This window comes from Pyxicephalus adspersus, chromosome 1, assembly GCF_032062135.1.
Source record: "Pyxicephalus adspersus chromosome 1, UCB_Pads_2.0, whole genome shotgun sequence".
Classification (NCBI taxonomy): domain Eukaryota; kingdom Metazoa; phylum Chordata; class Amphibia; order Anura; family Pyxicephalidae; genus Pyxicephalus; species Pyxicephalus adspersus.
Genome location: NC_092858.1, coordinates 103,900,242 through 103,918,533, shown reverse-complemented (window position 1 = coordinate 103,918,533; position 18,292 = coordinate 103,900,242). Strand labels below are relative to the sequence as shown.

Genomic DNA, 18,292 nt, shown 5'->3' with positions numbered 1-18,292 from the left:
ATTGGTCAAAGGTTATAGCTATTACAGTACATCTAAATAAAACAATGGCATAAAGAGATTAGGGTTCTGTTACCAATCATTTATAAAGATTAGTTTGTATGTAAGAAACAGATACAATGAAACAGATTTTATGTTTTCTTTAAATTGTCCTAAACTATCACAGATAAAGACATTCATGTACATACTATTTTAATGTGACAGCATTGCATCCCAAAAAAAAAAAACAGAAATAACATTTGGTTGCCCTGAAAGTTAATCTGTCTTTAACCTCTTTAAAGGCTTCTCCATCTTGATGTAGGCACATCTCCGTCTGATGAAGCAGGCACTCTGAATTGCGATACATACACCCTTATACTTATATACATATCTTAAATGTTAATTAAAAAAAATAAAGTCTTAACAGTTTTTATTCTATTTTAAACCTTGCTGTTAGGGGAAGACAATAGAATTAGGTATCCAATTAAAGTCCTTTCTGACATTTCTTGAGATATTATTGACATCAAGTCTCTCTGCAGGGTCTACTTTTATTGCAATGCATTGTATCATATATGTTAGCTGCTTTGCTCTAAATCTTCCAGTTTTGTTACCTTTATTGGAAAGGACTGAGACAATATTTTTAAAAGGCAGGGAGATCTACTCCTTAATTACACTTTAAACAATCATTTTGAAGGGTAAATGGTCAGCTTCAAAAATTAAATATTATACATAGATAGGGGAAATAAATATATTACATTAATAATTAATAAAACTAATTATTTCCTGGGGGTTCCATAGAACTATAACGTTTATAGGGGGTTAGGTTTTAAAGTAACTTGGGTAATGGAGCATACCCTCCTCACTCATTTGGCATAGATATTAATGAAAAGTTATCACATGTCAAGTGAAACTTACCCAAACGCATGCGAGTCCTGGGACCCTGCATCTGGCTCCTTAGCTCTGGGCGGAGATGAAATTTCTTGGCTTCATCTACTAAGTCTCTGCACTGTAGACTACATTTGATTAGGGGCTGCAATAAGACACACTTAGTATATACAAAGGTTATTTGGGTAAGCTAAGCTAACAATCGAATTATTGTAGAACCTTTCTGTACCTCTGTATCTATGACATCTGTAATATAGCGTGGCGTTAGCAGAGGCATACGAACAAACTGAAGAAGCTGTGAAAGGGATTTCTCCCTGTGCTGTTTGCTGTGCTTCACCCAGTTTATAACCGCTTCGAAAACGGGTTCTTCTGAGTCTACCTGCATGAAAAACAATAACAATAGTAATATTACTTTAGAATCAAGTGAAAACCCCCTACTTTTACCTTCTCTCTGATGTTTACTAGTACAAAAGAGTCCTAAGTCCTAAGGCTCTCAGAGTGCAACAGTTTTCTTTATCTATCCCTGAAAACCCTATGCTTTATAAAGTGTTCCTGTTAGTAGCTTATTCTTGCTTGACACTGGGTGCATTAAAAACGAAAAGGTTTCCAAAAGAGGCTAAACACTTTTGTTAAAGAACTTAAAGTGTAAAACTTTAAGAAGAGTTTGAAACAGGGTACATAATTTCTGTGTTGTACCTGAATCTCATCACAACGAATTAGTTTCTCCACCTCCTCCTGCTGCAAAAGCATAAACTCCTCATGTTGTACTACTTCTGGGAAATGCTTCTGACTGTAAACTTCAGCCGCCTGCATCAAGTCTAAACAATTATGAGTCTCTGCAAAGTCACGGATTCCTAAGCAATTGGAAGGGTCAAGCTGAGATTCTAGAAAATCACAACATGCCTGTTTTACACCTGAGGAGAGAGGCAAGACATCATAGACATTAATACAGAATAAATAAGAACATGTAACAAAAAAACTTAACTTATAATCTACAAATATTTAATTTATTAGACACAAGCTCTCCAAGACTGGAGAAGATAAATAACAATGAGAGAACCTTGGTGATCCAGCAATTTCACTGCCAATAAAACACTGAACCAATGTCCAAAACTTTACCCCAAACTCAGGATTACAAGTTTAGGAAAGTTCCCAGGTAAGGCTATATACACCAAACATATACATAGGATTTTGTCAAAAAAATATTGATGTACTTCGTTTAAAAACTAGACCTAACAGCTTTTAACACTAACTAATTTTAACACTTTCTCTACAACATAATCACATTGTCTTTACTTAAACCTCAATAAAGTGAATACAAGACGGTACTTTTCATTGCACCTGAAAAACTTAAAATATGCAATGAAATGAAAAGCAGGAGTTATTCTGTTTAAATAAAGTAGCTTTAAGTTGCTTTTAGTAAAAACATGAGTGTCCAAATCAGTGGTTAATAAACACTGTTCTGAGGTGAGAGCAAGATACAATTGAATAAAGTTTGTTGCATTCGTATCTCTTCTGTTTTATTAACAAATAAACAAACAAACTATACTGGGAATCAATATTCTAACCTCAGAAATTATCTATGTTGTTTTATCTGAAGTAGAACTAAACAGTAGTGATACCAATTAAACCTTTTTTTTTTTTTTTTTTTTTAAACACTTCCTATTTAAACACCATACTAACCCTGTTCTCCGTAACTAGCCCAGTGTTGTCCCCAGCCTCTTTTAGCCCAATGACTTTTTTTTTTTTAAGTTTTTTTTCGAACCCTTAAAATTTAGGTTTGTTTCATTTCTGGGGTCTGATTAAAAAATGCATCCTTGTCTAATTTGTAATTCACTTTGCAATGCTGGGATCATATTTGTAAAGGTATAACTTTTTGATTGAACATTCAAAAGGACTCTCTTTATAAAACAGGGAATCAAGAAACCTCAAACATTCTCTGGGGGAATCTTCCAGGTCCATGTATTTTAATGGCAGTAATTAATTTCCACCAGTGAATGTTTGAAGGAATGTCGGATTCCCTGTTTTATAAACAGAGCTCAAATTAGAAAAAAAAGTGTTTAAGATTAGATTTAGAACTCTTTGGATTGCATAAATTAAAATTATTTCCGCTAAACAGTTTTACAATTAAAAAAACAAAACAAACAAAAAGAATTGTTTCTCCTAAACATATATATGTTTTACTATTTATGCAGTAACAAAATGATTGATTAATAAACATGTCTGTAGCAGTTATTTATCATATGGGTCTATAAGTATCTGCTACAGCTCAAACAAATTCTGAATATAAAAGCATTTAAAAAACAAAAAAAAGAAAGAGTATAATATTTATACAGAAAGAACTGAGTCATTCTCACCTTTAAGCTGAAGCAAACATGCAGCTGGCAGAAGCTCCTGTACATTCTCTACGGTTACATGAACAGTCTCTGTATACACAAAATCAAGTAGGATTTCCATGGTAGATGAAGTCAGTCCCTGGATATCGACATATGGTTTTCCTTTTTCAGACAACTGTAGTTCAATGGGGCAAAATAAAGTTATGTCAAAACCTAAAAGTGATCTTCAACATTCACACTTCTGTGATTTTAAGGGTGGACACCTTTAAGTCGCCAATCATCAGCAGCTCAAATTTAGTCAAATAATTGAATGTAAAGTTTCAGCAACCTTCCTAAATATTGCCTCTTTTAGCAGTCAACTGTCTGATTATAGGAGAATAAAAAAAAGATACTTTTTAAATTTGTGAATGTGTTTTATCACTTTTTTTGTATTTATATACCTACATCTGGGCATCTATGTATTTTGCTGTGGGTTAAGTCTATTAAAAATGCTTGCTGCGGCACTTTTGTTCAATTTAAAAAAATAAAAATAAAAAGTTATTTTGCACAATGCCTTACTCATGTAATAGTCTGATGCACTTATTATGCTTTACAGATCTCACTTAGGCTGCATACAAATGTTAAATCATCGTTTAAAAATCTGAAATGCATTTAGCTGCACCTTCCCCTCGGCTTCCTTCATTAACCAGTCCTGACAGTTTGATGAACAGGTGTTCACCCTTCACTATTACGTAGGCAAGCACAGTGGGGTGCCACTCACTCATCCCCTCCCCAATATGACCCTAGTGCGTTCATCTGTTTAATAAAAAGCTCCTGCCCATAAAAAACAGTACTAGAAACACTTTATTGCTGCAAAAAGTTGTAGGTCTGACAAGTATCTATTAAAAAGAGACAGCTTACCTCACTGGTAAACATAGCACAAAAGTAGTCACTGCAAGCAGCAAGAACAATACGGTGAGCAGGAAAATCCTTCATATTGACACGAAGAGTCACATCACACAACGTCTGGCTCTTACGTAAAGAGTTCATAGTGTTTAAGATTGATTTGGCATGGGAGTTTGTCATGATATCTTTGGGGGCCATGCTTTCAGTAGGCATTACTGCACCTGATAAGACATTTTATAGGGTAAAAAAATCACATAAATGTTTAGTGCTTTCCCAAAAACTAAAATACAGAGAATGCATTATACATGAATTCTATACTAAAATAATTAGGACAATACTCAAAGTATGATTTGTACTAAACATTTTTCATACTAAATGCATGCCATGTAATGTGTGAAATCCACAGTATTTTTTAGATTAGAGATCACAGTCACCTCCCTGGCAATGCCTTGTCTAGCTATGCTTTGTAGAAGGAAGCTGCCACCTCCATTCAGGGTAAGTACCTATGTTTTGGACTCTGCTCCAAGTTTACCAACACTGTGACACTTACGTTTGAGAAAAAGATGCTGATTCTGTATAGTTTTTGATAATTAGGTAATAACTATGTACACGTGCCAGCCCTATGCATGTCTGGAAGGTGCAGCTGCACTTGCTGATTACACTGTTAGCTCCATATTCTCTCACTACAGCATATATGAATTCTGCAATAATTCTGACAGGACTTACAAGCCTTCTGTCTCTGCTCAAACACATACCAATTTTTTTTGTTAGAAAAACACCCTCATGGGACTTTAGGCTTATCAATGCTGCTGTCCGAAAATGGTACCATAGACTAACTATAGATGTATATCCAAGTAATGCATACCCGATAGCTGAAGTTTTACTTTTTGTCACTAAGAAAGTGATTTGTTCTTGGCAATGACATGCCATGCAAATCTGATGCCACAAGGTTACCTTTTAACCAGCTAAAACTCTAAGATTCGGACTAATGAGGAGTCCATTATTATACTTAATTTGCTCTCCATTTTACAACTATTGAGAAAATGTTATTTTTACTCACTGCCTGCCAACTCTAATAAAAAAAAAAAAAAGATTTTTATTTAACTGACATTTTTAAAAAATTATGAATTTTTGGGGTGCTGCAAATGTTGTGTAGCAAATAAGCTCAGCTAACATATAACATCACGGTTCTGCATCCCTTTGCTGTTTTGTTTCTGTAACACAGAGGATGAGGACTAAGTGACCCACACAAAGCTAAAAAAGGAGAAGAATTTAGTGATTTCATCTGTGTGAATATGGTCTAACAGGAAGGCACATAGAGCACTGTGCTTCAGTCGCCATCATAGTGGGATCATGCCAAAGGGACAGGAAGTGAGGATATATCTCTCTGATGGGTACTATGTGCTAAATACGCTTACAAACAAAACAAGAAAGGAGTTAAGCCTGGTGTTAGGCTATACAGTTCAGTTCACATAGAAAATAATGACTCTACATTGTGTAGATTCCAAAATAATCACAGATGTATTACTGTGTGAAAAGATACCATTGTATTACTAGAAAATATTTGTCCACAAAACTGTCAATTGCTTCCCACGCTAACACAAACACGGCATATGCAGAAGTGGAGATATATGTGCATTGTATTGTAAATCTGGCTGCATCTGTCATAGCCCCAACAACTGCACTTACATCAGTGAATTCCATATGGAACCCCCTTGTAACCTAACTGTCCCATAGAAACGTTCAAACGGTAGGTCCGTGAGAAGCCTGCAAGCAACTCATTCACAACAACCTTCACCTCTAAAATATAATAACAAAACAATATACACCGCAATTTTATTCGCCTTTTACCTTACTCCCAGTCCTGTTTTATCTGGCGCTTAGTGATGGCGTATAACTCGTCATATAAAGCTCTGTCGATTCTGGTGTCCTTACAGATGATCCATGGGCGGCCATTTTTGTGGAGACAAACTTCATTCTAAATTAGGCGTTACACAACTACCCGGAGTTCTGGGACAATAAATTACAGGAAAGGGTTTAATATCCCCGTGCTTCTTTGTGTGATGACTCAGTTATGTCAAAGGAGAAAACCAAAGCTGGAGAAATCAGTTGACTTGTGCTGCAAAATTAGTTTACTATGGAGTTTGTTAGCCTAATACAACAGAAAGTGAAGAGACACAAAACTTTACAAACTGTTATTGTGATTGTCTTCCATACACAAGCACTGCAGGAATGCATCTGTTTATGCAATACTGCGCATAACATGCGTTATTTTCATTAACACCCCAAAACTCTTTTGTTACTGCTCTCTGCATTGACTGTGGAGCTACCTGTGATCACCTTGGTTCACTTGGGAACAATAACATTTTGCTTTAGACCTGAGTTCACATTTTAGGGGTCAGTCATTTTCCTTTGGGTCTGGATGTGGGGAGCCGATGAGTCCTGTTTAAGTCTAAACTCATTACAGCCTTCTGTAAATGGCGGATCAGTTTAGCTGTTTTTGTGTTCAATTTCTGAACTTCTGTCTAGAGTTGGGCCGCAAATTCACTAGAAATGGTTTGCACGATGCATCCATAATGTACAGCCTACACAAACAGATACACGTGCTGAAGCAGCACACATGTGTAAATGGGTTCTTAGGGCTGACATACACTTGTGATGATATGTTATTTGGGGTGACACTTTGCAGTGACATTCATTTTGAATGAAGTTCATATCTCTGCAGCCATACCCATTTCACCCCATGGGCATGTGTGAGTGATGGACTGACCTTGCTGCACTGGGTGACATCAACCCTACTGCCATAACTGAACAGGGACACTGGTGGAAGAGAGACAGGGCTTGCCATTCATTGTGACTGGTACCCCAACACAATAGGGCTAGTTTATGCGTTTCCAAGGCACATGTGTTGCAATGCATAACACATAGTAATTAGCCATGGTGCTTTGTAGCATGCTGCTTCAGAAAAACATGCTGCACTCCAGTTTTTTTGTGGTCTGTTGTGCATTGGCAGCCTGTTTAAACTTTATACTGAATAGGCTACTTCAAAACGATGCATGTTAACATGTGAAGCAACACACGTAAATGTGTGTACAGTCTGTGTGGTCATGTGTGTTTACAATTTCTATACATGCATATACTGTGTCATAGGTATTTTTTTTATCTCCTTTATCACTTTGGCCTATGTGCAGGGGTGTGTGTGTGGAGGGAAATAGGAAAACAGCACTTTCCACCAATGATACAAGAAATGTCTTCATTATATTAAAGTGGTACAGCAGGCAGCAAAGGTCTCTAAGATCTTGTTACTTGATATACTACTCCACACTTCACTACTGGTGCTCAGAGATTTACTATGTTGTGGAAATATACTGAGCAGATTAAACAATATTGCAGACTTACCTGCCTAAGTGCAGCCCTTCCAGTGATGTAAAGGCAGTGGTGTCCCTGGTCATTCCACTCCCATCTCTATCAACTTCACTGGTCTTCCATTGGGTTTGAAATCTTTGGGCTTCTTCAGTGGTTTGTTGGGAATGATGTAACTACAGGGTCCTCTCCTCCTGTGTCACTGTCTGTATTCTTCTGTCATCTGCGTAATATGTTGGCTAAATAAATCCTGTTTAATAATAAGTACTTTATCTTGGCACAGAATCCTGTCCAGCCTGTACATTGAGCCACTCATGTGCACACTCAGAGTACACCAAAAGAAAAGAGTCCTGACAGGCAAGCATTGGAAGAATATGTGGCAGAACAGACTTTGTGGTCTCTTCTACCATAAAAAAAGCGTACAAAGCAGGACTTTTTTATTTTTAAATCAGTTTACATCTATTTTAATGCAGTCAGTGATTTTCTTGAAATAACCCTGGGTTTTGCCATTTTTCTCCTTTTATTAAACTGGTATGTTCACCTGGCATTTGGGTGTGTAGAATACCTGATCCCCCACTGAATGCTGTGGTTCTATCAGGGCTGGTGATGCAACCATTGCTCCCAGAAGGAGAAAAGCTTCCATCTCACCTGGAAATGTCAGATGGCACTACGGATGGGAAACATTACCAAAATCTTTACATTCTAGATGTATTGATTTTCTCTCCAGCCAGGTACCTAATGTGATGCTGCTGGCAGAACCTGGAAATGTCAGATAGCTGCAGTGGTTGAAGATCAGTGGTGTCAGTAACATAAGTATTTCAAGATGATCTTACTTTTATATTCATATTGTATTGACAGTCACTGCACCTGCTAAGAATGATACAATTCTCTCAAATTACTGGAAACCTTGTACAGAAATGCAGGATGTGACACACAACATTTTATATAATAGGCTTAGTTTTATACCAGTGAGTGTATGTTTAATATCGGTGATAGTATGTAATTCCTATAAAAAGTGAGACAAATGGCTCGAGAAATGATTTTCACCATCCTACCCCCGCCAATATATGATCACATATAGCAGAGGGGATTAAACCACGTGACCAGTGCCGTCCACCTCCCAAGTTCAGGCGGCAACCTGTCGCTCTCCAGCTGCTGAGGGACTACAAGTTTCATGCTGCCAGCCTGGGACTGCAATGCCATGAACCCGGGAGAAGGCCAGCCATGCCTGTGACAGTGCCCATGAGAACACTTCACCCATGACCCTACCCTTGAACGTGCGTGTATCCGCCTCTTGTCCCCGGCGTGATCCCTCCCTCTCTCCCTTCGTGTGAAGCTTGGCGGGCGGTGTTGGCGCGCTAGGTTTCGCGGTGTGCGTCCGCTAGTTTGCCAGCCTTTGCCTCGTTGTTCCCGGTGTCATGGCGCAGAGCACCGCCGGTCCCCTCCCCACCGTACAGGCAGGCCTAAGGGAGGCCCTGCTGGAGACGCTGAGCGGTATTCTGTCCCCGGGACATGAGGTGCGAGCGGCAGCAGAGGAGCAGCTGAAAGTGCTGGAGGTGACAGAGGGTGAGTGTGGTACCCGGGCCCCGGAATGAATGGGATGCCTTGTGAGGGCTGTCATAATGGGCACACAGGGTGCCTGGGGGCTGCACTGCCATCAGCAGGGATGGGTGGTGGGCATTCTGCTCCAACTTACCGTACAGGACATTACCCTGTCCCATAGGGATTGTGAAGAATTGTGTCCATACACAAATATTTACTTCTTACATTAATCCCTTACATTTATTGGGCAATATCAAAATGTTATGATAATACTCTGACTTTTTGCAGATAATTTTATCAGACATTGCCTCTGGTGTCCTAAAGTTGTCTGTACACTTTACAATCTGGTTCTGCAATCTCCATTAGATTTCCAGGCTGACATATAGTGCAAGCTGGCTAACTCCCTCAGGATTTTTGTGATTTACAAATACAGTTATTTCCATTGAGAAATCAGTCTAACCTTCCCATTGGAGGGATCTCATTGATCTATGCAGTCATCTGAGATTTCCAGATGCAGATGACAGTCCATTACAGCACACCATAATGATTTAAAAAACCCTAGGGAAAAAAAAAGAATTATTTTTTTTCTGTGTGGCTTCATAGTTTGTAGTGTCAACCCAGCTGAACAATTTCTTTCCAGTCAGGTAGGACCTTGTACAATACTTTACTTATTAAACCTGAATGACGCTGTACAGTGACATTGTAACAATAAATAAGAGTTGACTCTACCTAGATTTAAATTCCTTGCAACAAATGAGAGCGTTTTGATTGTAATGGCAGTAGGTCACTGTACATCCCACACAGACCATGCTTGCAGCATCTAGAAGTCTGTTGTCTATTTACCCCCACTGCCTGAACAAATGCCCCAACCGATCAACTCCTGGGAGCAACATCGCTGATAGCATACAGAGAGGCCTCTACATATGATGGGGTTCAACAACTGTCCATGTTAAGCAGCCATTTATAGTATCATTTTATAATGCTGTCTGTGTACAGGATTTTCATGGTACCTAGTAAGGATTGCACTGAATTTACATTCACCTAAGGCTGTGGCAAAGGTACATGCAACACAGTAAAACATGGTGTGGCCTTTATCATCTGGTAAAACAAATGTAATCAATATTAGTTCCTGTTTGTGCCTGGCTACCATTATTTACTACTTTTTTTTATTGGGTAAACTGTACCATATGGCTGTATCTTTAAGTTTCTTTGGTAAATGAGAGCCAATGCACCTCTTATTGTTGACAAGCTATGCCCCATAAACGAGAGGTGAATATCAATAGTCCACACACATTAAAGACACATGTTCACATACTTATTAGGACTTAGTGGCAAGAATAGTCAAGTATACGTAAATTTCATCTTTAGATGCCTACATCTAACCTATGACATGTAGTCAGTGTTTGCTCACTGTTTTCTCTCTTTTATCAGAGTTTGGAGTACATTTGGCTGAGCTGACAGTTGACCCAGCAGGTGCTCTGGCCATTAGACAGGTAAAACAATAACTGCTAAGTCATGCTAATATTCAGATTTTCTGTGGATTTATGTGTATTAAAGTGTATATCCAGCCAGATTGTTTTGTGTGGTTTAAGACAGTGAAGGTAAAAAACAATGTTTTATCCTATATATTTTATGTAGATTAGGGGAGGGCTAGAATCCATGTTAGATTTGTGTTTTTGTCCATGTCACCTTTGCATATTTTGTTTCATTTGCTTTCTAGTAAAACATCACTGGGGCAAAAAAGTGAGGAATTAAACATCTCTCTAATTCCTAAACCAGGCAAGGATCCTAATTTATTGGCCTCTTATAGACCAATATCTTTATTGATTTGTGATTATAAGATCCTGGCCAAATTGATGGAAACTAGACTACAGTCCTTTTTACCTGCCATATTGACTAAATATCAGTTGGGATTTGTGCGCAATAAGCATTCGACCACAGGGATTTGAGCGGCTATTGTGGCTACAATTCAATCCACTAATCTACCAGGATTTAAAGGTATCCAAATGGGATCCCATGCCCTTAAAATCACGCTTTGCTGATGATTTGTTACTTTTTGTTACTAACCCAAAAAGTGGCCTGACAGCCATATTGGATTTATTTTCACAATATGGATCTGTGCCAGGGTATAGCAATAATCTGGATAAATCAAAAGCATTATATTTAACCAATTTTGTGAGACCCACATGGAGTAAGGATTTTCTGTTTAAATTGTGTAGAAAGAAAATCCAATGCTTAGGTGTGCAGATTACCAAGAACCCTCACAAATTGTACTCTCAAAATATAACACCGATTTTTAGATCTGAGTGACCAACTAGGTAACTGGTCTAAAATGATGCTTTCATATCTAGGAAGGATATGTTTGATAAAAATGATTGTTTTTCCCAGACTTTCACGATGCATGAAAACCTGTAACACTTTTGGTACTGAAATCTAGACCTCAGTGTAACGCCCAGGTGGTTAATAAAATTTTTTTTAAAAATAATCTCTCTAATGAATCCAAGACAGTAAAAAACATTTTTCATTATGTGCAGCATGATGCCTGGTGCAAGTGTTTATTCTTCTTTTCAATTTACCCATTTATTTGGACACTTACATTTTTCTGGTATAAAATATGGGATTATTTCCCAAGTTAACTGATGTTTATTTTATATGCTTGCATTGCAGAAACATAGTGCTTACAGAAAATATTATGCTTTAATTGACAAAGGTAATTGTTCATAATTGTCAGTCTAGCATTAGTAAAAGTATACAAAGACTAAAGCATTAATGTCCATTGCGCTCCCGGTCTATAGCAAAGCCCGACTGCATACTGTCAGCAAATCGATAAGCCAATTGGCTTCTGCTCCTGCTACAAAGAACTCCATAGGACAAACTATTATCTGCATGCAATTTGAAGGGATTCAAGATTCAATTTAACTTTTTGTCAGTGTAGAGGTTTTGTCAAACAGAAGCAGCTGTGTCCAGCTTTTCCCTTCTGCAGGATCATTGCTATAGTGTTTGTTGCTGGTGATTTGCTCACTATTGCAAAGGGAGCAATTTTCATTTTTTTTGACCACTCATGGGAAAAATAAGGACAACAAATACACCTAAATGTTTTGGATGACATTTGGATTTACTGCATAAAAAAAGCAATGTTTGTGACCTTAGCTTTCAAGCACATAGCATGCCCTGGAATTTACATGGGTGGATGGGGAAAGAAATCTAGAACATATCAGGTATGTCCTAGGTTCTTTAATGCTTGGATAATAGTGCCTCCATACTAAGCCTCCCTAAACCATGGCTATTATTGGACATCAATACTTACCAAATATTTTCGTCTCTTAGGTACTTGGCTTTATGCTTTTTATTCACCCACTGTTCTGTTTAAAATAAGTACGCCTTCTTTCTACCCACCCTCTTATCTTCCATATTATACTAATTGCATATACATGCCTCTAGGCAGGGTTCTGTTGATCCTCACTCTCAAAGAAGAGACTATGGAGTTTTGGGTGTGATACACAGTCAGGATTATATGGATCTTACAGTTTTGGTAAGTATATGAAATTAGTAAAATCAAGTAGCATTAAAGCAATAGTGCACACTGACATTATTTAAAATTGGCATGTCAATTCTAACATAAAGCATATGAAATTCAAAAAGCAATTTACAAAATTTAAAATAAAGGCTGTCTAAAAACAGATTTTATGTTTAGGAGTGCAATACTGATTTTAGTGGCTGTGCTGACTGTATTTTTGAATAAATTTAAAGAGAAGTTCAGCACTTTGTCTTCTTTCAGCTTGTTTGAAGAGAACATTAACTAGTCAGGAGACTTGCAAATCTTTAAGGGTTTTTACAAACATGATTTTTTTTTATGACCCATTTACAACATACTTGATGGGTTAAAGTTGATTTCATATTTTAGGCCCCATATAACAACCTAAGATTATTCAATCATGTTCTGTTGACAGTTATATCTATTTTTTAATTTTAATGACTTTTTATTTTATTTTTTTTTTCATACTTTCAGCTGGCATCTGTGGTTTTGAAGCAGTATGTTGAAAATCATTGGTGTGCGCAGTCGGAGAAGTTTAGATTGCCTGAGACTACTGAAAGGGTTGGTAGATTTTTTTTTAATATTTTTATACATTGCTATGTATAGACATGAACATGATTTGCTGCATTAGAATGGTTATTCAAGTTAGCTTTATTTCTTTACTTAGGCAAAAGCAGCAATTCGTTTGTTACTTCCTCGAGGTCTGCGGGAGTCAATCAGTAAAGTACGTTCCAGTGTAGCCTATGCTGTGTCTGCCATAGCTCATTGGGATTGGCCTGAAGCCTGGCCACAACTTTTCAATTTGCTAATGGAAATGCTAGTGAGCGGTGAAGTCAATGCTGTTCATGGTGCAATGAGAGTACTTACTGGTATGTACTGTATAAGTTATGAATAGTTTGTATAGATAATTTGTTTTTTTTGTCCTTATTCAGCAATCTTTTTTGCACTAGGTAGGAAAGAGGTTTTTTCACTGATCTCTTGGACAGTTCATAACAGATATCTTTCCTTACCTGGCAGAAAACCTAAAAAGAGCTTGTCAGGTGATCAGCCTACTACTTTTACCAGTGCTGTTCCCATTCTTGGGAACTTTAGAACACCTACTGCGAAAAAGAAATTGGTGTTGCACCCGCTTTTTGCCTAGGTGCAAAATCTTATCTATATTTTTCTGCAAATAAAAACTCCTTTATTCTCTCCTGAGGTTCAAAATCTTAGGTTCTAGTTCTCTTGTCCAGAAGACATCCAACTTTCTTCTTTTAAATGAGTCCTGGATCTGATGGTACTCTCTTTATAGGCCTTTTCCCTCAGCTCTACTTCAGATTGTCACAATACAACATTCTGAAGTGAGGCAACTCAGTCCAGATTCTTAAGAGCTAGGCTTTACCTTGGCCTGGTTGCTAAGGACATGTTGGGAGGAAGTCTTATTGTGTTTTTTTTTTCCCTTCTCTGTCTCTGTTTTTGGACATCCTCATAACAGGTGCCTCCCTGATAAACTAAATCAGCACGGTTTTCCTGGTCCGCACTTGTGTTAGAAAATTTGACTGTCCCCAGGGTGATCATTGGAGGACCATCTGATGCATCCGCGTTCAGCAACACTATCAGGTTGCTAATCTATTTGCTAATGGCCCATCCTTGTTAGCCATATATATTCCAGGCATAGGCAATTGGGAGACAGACTTCTTCAGCTAGAGGGAACTGGACCTGGGACGGTGGAGCTACACCTGGAGGTGGGACACAGTGGATATGAGCCTATTGTAATCCAAGTTTAGGAAAACAAATCGTACAATAACTTCTTGTGGAAGTAGTGGATGTTCTGTGGCTCAGTGGGAATACTACTCTCTCACTGCTTTCCTCCTCTGCTCTACAGGACTGGGATCTAAGGCCTAAGGTTTGAGCCATCCTCATAGGCCTCTTAACAGACACTTTGTGGACAATACCATATCATCAGAACCTTTTGTCTCCAAGACCACGGTTGCTGCCCTATATGGCATAGCTGTTGAAGGCCAGGTTCTTCTGCCCTTTCTGTAATTTTAGAGATCCCAGCCCTCTTTCAATGGTAAATACTTTATATAGTGAATCTCTAATGGGTTTTCCCTCATTGGCAGACCTTATTACATTATATCAGTAGCTGAAACTTTGTTCTTTGGAAGCCACCGTTTGAACATCTTAGAGAGACATTCTTCTCTCTAACTCTTAATGTGTTTCTCTGCAAGGAAAACAGTGACTGAACTGCTGGCTATTTCCAAAATAACAAAATGGAACCATTTTTATCCCTATACAAAGGACAGGGTGGTCAGGACTATAATCAAATTTTTTTACCTAAGATATTTTCTGCTTTTTATCTGAACCAGGACATCATTCCCTTCCCTCTGTTAGGCACTGGTTTCATACAAAAAAAAAATCCCTCCTAATAAACCTTGGTGACCTTTCCTTTAATTCCACCATTTCTAGGTGGCCAAAATAGACTGGTAGTCCAGCCTATGGTTTCTAGGATGGAGCTCCCTTTCCTGTGATGTCTCCGTCAGCATTAAATAGAAGCATCTGTTTCTCAGATTTGCAAGGCTGCTACCTGTTGTTTTTTTTCTGTATAGAAGGAGAAAGAATTTTGCAGGAACTTCTGTAAAACTCCTTTTTTGAAGTCTTTAGAGGGGGCCCTGCCCTTGTGTTTTTACAAAACTTAACCATTCTTGTAGTAACCGTTTTACTGGCTTGGGTTCTGTATGTTCTTTGTTTGCCAGTGCCAAATTTTCCTAAAGGTGTCAGTGCAACCCAAAAGTGGAAGATTTACTATTACCCTAAAAGGACTCCAAAATAATAATAGTTTTTACAAAGATCTCTAATGTAATAAGTGCATATCACATTAAATAAAGTTGTTAATGTTAGTGCTTTGTTTTGTGCTGAAACTCCTTAGATCAACTAAAATGTAATCTGATTTAATAGTTTTAATAAATCTGGCTGTTTTGTACACCATGTTAAAACACTTATCAACCTATTTTTGCAGAGTTCACGAGGGAAGTGACAGATACACAAATGCCCTTGGTTGCTCCTGTCATCCTTCCAGAGATGTACAAAATCTTCACTATGAGTGATGTATGTGGGTTTTTTCAACCATACATGTGGAAAAGTACATTTATTATTTTTTTTTTTTTTTGGTGAATTGTTATTTTTGGCTACTAAAGCCAAAGGTCAATATGATCCCCAAATGATGAGCATTAGTGAATTAGGCAATGGGCCATATTTCTAACTGGGTGATTGCCTGGGGCCCTCACATTCTCCAAGGCATTTATTCATTGAATATCAATGAGTGTAGTGAGCTGGAATGCTTTGCATTTGGGGCCTTTAGTTCATAGTTGTCCAGGACCTTATTTTGTATTTAAGTTTTGTACAATCTCAAAGAGGTCATAGAAAATTGGCTTCATAGTTGTGGCTGTAGAAAAATGAAGGCTGTATGTAGACTGTCTGTCAGTTACCTGTGTATCTAGTGTAGGGGAATAGTACAATACCTTTGGTCAAGGGGCTAGGCAGGCAGGATAAGTATACTTGGTACAAAAGTACATCTATAACATTTAACTTCTGTTATGTTTTGAAGTGGTAGGTGCTGTAGGAGACTCATAGCTCAAGCATTTTATATATTTGTAAATGGAAGAAAAATGAAAAATTACTTTTAAACTCGGTGAAAATGCTTGTAATATGAAATGGTCTGTTTCCTTATGTCTCAAATTTTAAATAAAGGTTTATGGCATTCGGACCCGAGCACGAGCTGTTGAGATCTTTACCACATGTGCACACATGATCTGTACTATGGAAGAACTTGAAAAGGTCAGAACTTTTTTTTTTTTTTTTTTTAACACTGACTTTTTTTGTGAGATGCATGATTATAAAATGCTAAATTCTTAATTTTTCTCTTCCCTATGGATTTTTCTATTTGCAGGGTGTAGCACATGCTTTGATCTTTCCTGTAGTGCAGCAGTTTACAGAAGCTTTTGTGCAAGCTCTTCAGTTGCCTGATGGTCCTACTTCTGATAGTGGGTTAAAGATGGAAGTGTTAAAGGTATCATTTACTGTATATTATGTTTCTGAAATATCTATGAGTTGCCTTTTCCCAGAAAGAAAACGGGTTTGGCAGCATTGTGTGAAATAAAAGTGTGTGTGTGTGTGTGTGTGTGTGTGTGTGTGTGTGTGTGTATGTATCTATCTATCTATCTACACACACTATCTTTTTTTTTTTTTTTTTTTTTTTTTTTTAAATTTTTTTTCTATTTTCCTTATTGGGGGACAGAGCATAGCCGTTGGTGCATGCTGTGCCTATTTGTGGCTAGCCATTACCCCCCCTGGCGTTCTAATTATGTCTGTATTTAGTGTCAAAAACATTACATTGTTTTGCGCGAAAATTTCTTTACTGTGATCAATAATTTAAAAGAAGATTACAATGTAATCTTTTAAATTTTCCGCCAAGCCTCCCCGGCGTACCAACGCTTCACGCATCACATCGATTGAGTCCAGAGATGTGATGCAGAAGCCGTCCGGGGATCGCCAAGGATGCTGCTGGATCGAGGGGAGCAGGTAGGAGTTTTTTGTTCCACGCTCGGGGTTACCACTTTTGGCATGTAAAATTTACCCCGAGCCATACTCGGTAATAGGTGGTTAAGAAAATGTATACTCTAAGGCTGGGGTGTATTCATAAATGGTATTTTAGTACAGTATTTGCTAGTGCCAAAACTGTTTTGCTGGTGGACCTTGCAGGCCTTCTTTTTTTAAGGCATTAATATTTAATTTTTGAAATAAGGTTGTACTGTGGTGTCAACTTGCCTTTGGTGTCGCCTTATTTTATCCAGGAGATAAAACCTTTCTACAACAGCATAAACATTAGAAGAGATCTGGTGTATCCCAATCTCCTGGGTCTCCCTATTGGTCCTTTAATGTAATTGTCGACCTTACTGACCTAAAGAAAGACATTGGAAGGGATGTTTTTTTTTTTTTTTTTTTTTTTTTTTTTTTTGGAGCAGACAAGAATTAGTGTAGTAGTTTTTCCATAATTTTAGAATACCAAAAATAGGTGCCAGCATTTTACGCATCATGGGACCTGCTGTCGCATTATATAACTGCTGTGTTGACAAGTGAATGCATTTGTAGCACTGTTTCCAAATGATTCAGTGGATTTGAGGATAAAAACTATCCTCTCCCCGTGTCACTGTCTGTATCCGTCTGTCATTTGCAACCCCTATTTAATGTACAACACTATTATAATATATATATATATATATATATATATTTTTTTTTAAACTTCAAAATTTTCATTGTCATTCATTTTCTTCATTGTAATTCTGCATAAAAAATTGTTCAACCTTTGTGTCCCCTATTGTCTCAGGCAGTTACTGCGCTGGTAAAGAATTTTCCTAAGCACATGGTGTCATCAATGCAGCAGATCCTTCCTATTGTATGGAATACCTTGACTGAGAGTGCTGCTTTATATCCTTTATGATCCGTGATTTTGCCATTGTGATGAATGTGCAGGTTTATACAAATGTTATTGATACATAACACTGTTTTTTATATAATAAAGTTAATTTCCTTAATTATTTATTTACTTATGTCAGAACTGAAGTAAATGATACAGAAGATATAGAGGATCCTGTGGATTCTGATGGTGTGTTCTACTTTGTGAATTTAGGTCAAAATGTGTCTATATTTAGGTAATTTTTGTGATTATAAAAATGGAATATCACGTAAGTGTGTAGGCCAGGTTTGGCTATTCATATCTAAGCTAATCTTA

At 37.6% G+C, this 18,292-nt stretch overlaps 2 protein-coding genes across 4 annotated transcripts in view; one reads left to right on the top strand and one right to left on the bottom strand.

Moving 5' to 3' along the window:
- Positions 1–8,409, bottom strand: part of KLHL12 (kelch like family member 12) — a gene marked incomplete at its 3' end in the record, with an annotated part of 13,681 nt that extends 5,272 nt beyond the window's left edge. Inside the window, 7 exon segments of one of the 3 annotated variants that reach the window (XM_072422262.1) lie at positions 892–1,006; positions 1,091–1,240; positions 1,558–1,775; positions 3,219–3,372; positions 4,098–4,303; positions 5,934–6,092; positions 7,482–8,409. In XM_072422262.1, coding sequence (XP_072278363.1) covers positions 892–1,006; positions 1,091–1,240; positions 1,558–1,775; positions 3,219–3,372; positions 4,098–4,295 — 835 coding nt within the window. In that variant the 5' untranslated portion in view covers positions 4,296–4,303; positions 5,934–6,092; positions 7,482–8,409. 3 annotated transcript variants of the gene reach the window in all.
- Positions 8,410–8,660: 251 nt separating this feature from the next.
- The window catches only part of IPO9 (importin 9), a 28,220-nt gene continuing 18,588 nt past the window's right edge, over positions 8,661–18,292 (top strand). The window contains exons 1-9 of the mRNA XM_072422250.1: positions 8,661–9,011; positions 10,419–10,480; positions 12,997–13,083; positions 13,190–13,391; positions 15,521–15,609; positions 16,252–16,338; positions 16,451–16,570; positions 17,888–17,988; positions 18,108–18,166. Of these exons, the coding sequence (XP_072278351.1) occupies positions 8,864–9,011; positions 10,419–10,480; positions 12,997–13,083; positions 13,190–13,391; positions 15,521–15,609; positions 16,252–16,338; positions 16,451–16,570; positions 17,888–17,988; positions 18,108–18,166 (955 nt within the window). The 5' untranslated portion in view covers positions 8,661–8,863. The remainder of the gene's footprint in view (positions 9,012–10,418; positions 10,481–12,996; positions 13,084–13,189; positions 13,392–15,520; positions 15,610–16,251; positions 16,339–16,450; positions 16,571–17,887; positions 17,989–18,107; positions 18,167–18,292) is intronic.